The sequence below is a fragment of the Gossypium arboreum genome, chromosome 12 (genome assembly GCF_025698485.1).
Source record: "Gossypium arboreum isolate Shixiya-1 chromosome 12, ASM2569848v2, whole genome shotgun sequence".
Lineage (NCBI taxonomy): Eukaryota > Viridiplantae > Streptophyta > Magnoliopsida > Malvales > Malvaceae > Gossypium > Gossypium arboreum.
Window position 1 is genome coordinate 2809596 of NC_069081.1, and position 5788 is coordinate 2815383.

The 5788-nt window shown below is 37.3% G+C and overlaps 1 protein-coding gene across 1 annotated transcript; it reads right to left on the minus strand.

Annotated features, from left to right (window-relative positions):
• Positions 1-2077: 2077 nt before the first annotated feature.
• On the minus strand, positions 2078-5321 carry LOC108476479 (uncharacterized). Its single transcript, XM_017778680.2, has 3 exons — positions 4542-5321; positions 3545-3892; positions 2078-3437 (listed from the first exon to the last, which is right to left on the minus strand). Exons 1-3 carry the CDS (start codon positions 5004-5006, stop codon positions 2814-2816), a joined length of 1437 nt encoding a protein of 478 aa, XP_017634169.1. The 5' UTR covers positions 5007-5321; the 3' UTR covers positions 2078-2813.
• Between the last annotated feature and the right edge of the window lie 467 nt (positions 5322-5788).

Below are 5788 nucleotides of genomic sequence, written 5' to 3' on the forward strand. Positions count from 1 at the left end.
GGAGGGCACTGTACTGCACCATTGCTCCACCACCATTCCCATTAATCTCCCTCTCGTAAATATATGTGCGTTGCCGACACTTTCTCCTCCATTTATAATTTCGTCAAAGTTATGATCGCATACGTGTGTTTTTGAAGTGCTCGCCCTATTTATTACACAAATTCCTGCTTCTTCCCTTCACTTTCTTCTACGTATTTTCATAATTATTTGTTTTAGATCCACGTTAATCACGGGATTCCATGCTTTTCATTTTTTTTAGGGTTCTAAAGTTTTCAACAGGATTCTATGATTAATATATTATTTATTGACTATTTAAAAAATAAATAAAAACACCCTTATAAATAATATAACTCAAAAATAAGTTAAGTTTGCCTAACCCCATTAAAAATAAAATAAAACTCTCCCTTACTTTAGATCTCACTCTTAACAATTATATGAAGGCAATAAATATAGAAAATACAAACTCAGCAGGTGAATATATTCCTTACCAAAATGATGTTGTCTAGTTAACACTATACAAGTTACATATCCAACTTTAATTTGATTGGGTATGGTAATAAATCATCTCTGATAAATGTTATAATGAGAAATATTTGTTAAAATTTCACTTTTCCTTCTCCTATAGAAATTGTTGCTATTAACATTCAATATGCAAGCTAATTAATTAATTAATTACGGTATTCCAATCCAATTAGTGATGATTTATTTGCTGGCTGTTGTAACTAATTACTGGTTGAATTGTCTACATCAATGAGGTAATTATGGTTGTTTATTTTAATAATTGAGCGCCATTGATGGCCTGTTTGTTGCAGCATTTCTCCTTTGGAACACTAGTTAATGGAAGCGATTAGATTAGAGGGGTTTTTACATTATAAGCTGTGCTTTTCTTTAACTAATTTTTCATATGCATGTGCTTTGAATTTGGATGATTGATGTTAATTGCCTTTAATAAAATTAGTTTTTTAATTATCTTTAAGTTACAATCTCCTTATAAGTCTCAATAAGAAGATGATTTTCAAAAGAAGAGATGTGAAACTAAATATTCATAGTATACAATATTAATGCATAAATTTTAATATATCACACTTTATACAAAATAGTGGGTTTGTCTACATACATATATATGTGGTCGTTATTTTAAATGGAAAACTGGTATGTTGATGAGAATTGATGGAATCAAGAGTTATTGCATTGAAAAGGAGGAGGTTAGGGTTGTTGGGATTGCACTATCACGTGATTTTAGCATATATATATGCAATTGCTTGATTAATGTAAATTGGATTTTGATTTGATTTATGAAATCTCTCTTAGGGTTTTGTTTAGGGTGTTCCCTTTGTTTATGCACTTTCCACTTTAGTGAATGAGCATTTGAGGTTTGTGAAACATCATGATGAGGTGGAACATTCCTTTCCCAAGTGAGAGAATTTAAGATTAAAATGAGATTACAAGAAAAAACAGCAACAAAATTAAAATTAAAGATGTTGAAAGGCCGAAAGACAAAATCTGCAAAAGCATGTAAAAGAAAAAGATGCTACTTGTGAAAGGAAAAAAAGGAAAAGATGGAGGAAAGGAAATCACATGGGGTTTGGGGCGGGAAACTAGTTGAGCTTTTTCACCTCGTGCCAAGTTTTAATGATAGATATTTTCATACACAAGCTAACCCCACCATTGGCCTCTGCTGATTCATGACTTGGGCTCCGATGATCACTTTACCTTATAACATAATGTATACTTTTACTTGTCGGAATGAAATGGATTATTTTAAAGTAATGGTGGCCCCACCAGTAAACATGATGGTCAAGGGGAAAAAAAGAGGCACACAATGGTGCTGAACTTTCAAAAGACGACCCCGGATGCTTGCTGTCAGGCACCATGGACTTAAAAGGAAGTTCACACACATAGGGATGGGTGCATTAGAGCTGGCTAATGGCTAAGACCCACTCACTTAAAACAATATATAAAACTAGCCTAGGTGGTGCTCATCTCAAGGTTTAAAACATTAAATATGCATAACATGGGTGAAAAGCAGACGTTAAGACAATATTAGTTTAATATAATAATCTTAGACCATTCAAAATTCAAATAAAGGAACAGTCAACGCTTCATTCAAAGATGATGATGGTATAACATTATTCAGAAGAACATGATCTTTCTGCCTATACATTTAGCATTCAGCAGCGATGGACAAATGAAATCACACATCCAACCCCAACTCAGATCATTGATTACATATGGTAAGAAAAATAGTTAGTTCCAGCTAAAATCTCATTTACCATACCTTTTTATCACCCACATCAACATCAAAATCTCTTTCCATTCCTAAACCCCCAAAATAGCCTTTAGGTCAAACCCATCGCAAAAAGGAATCACAGATCAAGAAACAGTAACATTAAAAAGTAAAAACTGGACATTTGCTCTCAAACTCATGCTAATCGACAGCAGTATCCTTTATGCTGCGCCACATTATATTCATCAATCATTAGAGTTAGTAAAACTATAGAAAGGTTAATGGGAGTGCTTTACCATCTACCATGAAGCGAGGAAGGTAACTAAAAATCAAACCTCCATTAGCTCTATCCCTAACTGGAAAACCAAGCTCCAACTCCATAGTTGGATTCTGCTTTAAGAGTATATAAAGATTCATGCAGGTCCATTGGAAGTTCGAACCCGAGAATGATTATACTCTATTTACAGATTAATAGAGGCATATAAACCAAAGTCCAAAAAAATGACTTCTACCTTGTAATAACATCTAATGGGTTAGTCAACCAGTCTGCACTAGCTACCAATATGAACAATTGCCATGCACTCCATCAGGCTTCCATCCTCCAAATCATGCTGTCTGCATTGCCATCTTGTGCCTTTTGTAGGGCAGCAACTTTGGCACGGTGTGCTGCTAATGCAATCGCACTTTTTCCTCTTTCATCCTGAGAGAGTTCACTGGTTTCACTGATGGATCCGGATCTCAAATCACCTGGGGGGATAAAACAATCAACAGAAAGGCCTGGTACGTTAAATGCAACCTCTTCAATCGTCCATGCTTCTTCCATCTTTGTTTTCGTGTGGCTCATTGCAACTTCTCCAAACCTGAAAAGTGTAACAACAGAACGCCCAGAGTGTGCTATCATTATACCTTCAACAGACCGGTAATCTTCAAGAAACGAATTGATTGTCGTTTCCCAATAAACAGCGTCACCACCATTAGATTGGATGCGAGTCAGATGTGAATCTTCCATTTGAACAAGAAGCCCAGTCTTTTGACTAAAGTAACCAAATAGAACATGCCTGATGATCTCTGCAGGGCCCTCACTTCTTGCCTTCAGTGTCTGAGGATCAGTACAAAGCTTGAGAATGAAGCAATCCTCACCATTTATCTTTTTCTCTCCTATGCATCTTGCATCAGCAAACATACTAGCTGTAGTTCTAGGATCAAGACCCTGAAGCAGGAGTAATAATCCCAAAGAGAAAATCAGAAAAAGAACAATGCTAAAACTATAACTCAACAGCCAATATTATGTAGTTAAATAAGCAGATAAAAACTCACCTGAAGTGCACGACGCAAGGGTCTAACAGGCCCCTTGGCTGTGTGTGCTCCAAGCCAAGGTGTGTGCCTCCAAACAAGCTTCCCGTTACAGCCAGCATGAACCTTGCTACCCCCGACCGCAAGTTCAACATACCACATGTCTGGATTCATTTGCCAGAGTACAAACCCACCAGACTCTGCACATTTAGAGACATTTCGGTTCTTAACAGTAGTCGTGGGGGTTTCATATTCGCAAGCTACCATTTTTAACTTTCCCATTGCGTACGCATTCCGAATGGAGTTTTGCAGCTTCTGCCTACCGGAAGCAGCTGTGTACTGCTGCAATATGTACTGAGCAGAGGAAGTTTCCTGCACCACACCAAATTTAACACGAAACATTACTAAAGCCTCAGAATTGTAGCACTAGAAAGGTTAACATCTGATTAAATGAGAAACTTCACCCACATGTAGCTTTCAGTCCCTGTATTTGCACAAACAAAACACTGCCAAAATCCCAACAGCCATTAAACACACTGTTTCTACTTTTATGGCTTAAAAGCATCTAGTCGGAGCCAAGAAAATTATACTATATTTCTACATGGATTTTATCCTTCAGATTCTTGCTAAAAAGAACAGTTTGAATCACCAGATCGAGATTAGTTTACGTGGTCTATCACCCGTAGAAGAAGCTTAAAGCAAATATTAGAACATGAGTAAGCATTAACGATACAAACAAATTCTATATTGATTAATACCAATTAACGTATCTACGCAAATTAGAGTTAGTCCAAAATCTAAATTAACGAGCACCCTAAAGAACTTCTTAAACACTCCAACAACACCAACCCGGAGTATACTATTGTCGGTAATTTAAATTCCAACCTAACTTCCCCTTTCTGCAAACCAGTCTCAGTCAAACCATCACCAAAAAAGAAGAGCCATAAATTCTTTTATTTTCTTTTTTTCTTTTTATGAGGAAATGAAGCAATGCCAGAGAGAGAGGGAAAAGGGGACTAACAATGGGAGTGTCTTTGATGCTCAAAAGCGGCAGAGGGTCAGTGGAGCTAACATGAACGGGAGCCAAAGGAGCACCCATGACACCAAGCAAAAGCCTCAGATCAGACCTTCTATAACTCATCGAGGCAACCGATGGGGTCCTCGACAACTGGCCTTTAACCCATTGTCCTAGCCCCGACCCAACCCGCTTCGAATCCCCGACTTCGCCTCCATCCGGATCCGGACCTTCCATGAGCGGCGCTAACGCTTCCCCAACAGGCCTTAGACTCCCGGATCTCAAGATTAAGGACTCCGGTTGCGCCACGTAAGCGCCATCGTAGTTGTTGTGGTTGTTTTTCTTCCTCCGCAGCAGGGTGGCAAAGGGTGAACGAGCTCTCGCAGGGCTGCTGGACCTCGAGCGCGAAGGGGAAAGCCCCCTAACTACTTCTTGTTTAAGAGCAGAGAAGAAACCTTGCTTTTTCTCCATTTTTGATCAGAGTTTTCACGGAAAAGAGAGTTTGTTTCGTTGATTCGGAGAGGAAGAAACAAAGGGAATGAGGGGGGAAAAAGTGATTACAAAAGAGAAAAAGAGTGGTGAAGTTCATTCATGGAGGGCCAGAGAGTGAGAAGTATAGGAGCTTTTAGAGTTGAAGGGGTGTTTCCTTTCCCATTGTTTATAAACTTACAATATTTACAAACAAACCTACGCCTATAGGGAGAATGGAAAGAGTGGTAACCGATGAAAAAGAAAAAAGAATGTGACCTCTCACATCCCTCCATTCCCTATTTCCCTTTTTTCAATAATGTTTCTTCTTTTTCTTTTAATTTATTCATTATTATCAGTTTATTTTTTTAAATATAACTTTATAAATTTTCGTATCTTAAATCTTTTTATTATATTAATTTATACTATTTTCACTGCATTTCTAAGAAACAACTCAGGTAACATTTTTAGAAACAGCAATCACTAATTCCGAAGATGATCAAACAATATGGATGATATATACACCTGGCTTTATTATCCAAACATTATAAAATAAAACAAAAAAATTCGAAAATGGTATTCCACTTCAATTAATTACGGGAATGAATTGTTTAGGGGTGAAAGGTGGCGTAGAAATAGCACTATTTTTTGTTTGATAGTGACAAAAATCATTTAACCAGAAAAATATTATTATTATTAAATTGATAGAGGGTAGCTAGTAGCCAGCACCAAAATAACCTCTATAACTCAACACAACCCGAGAGTTGTTGTGATAGGCGGCACCA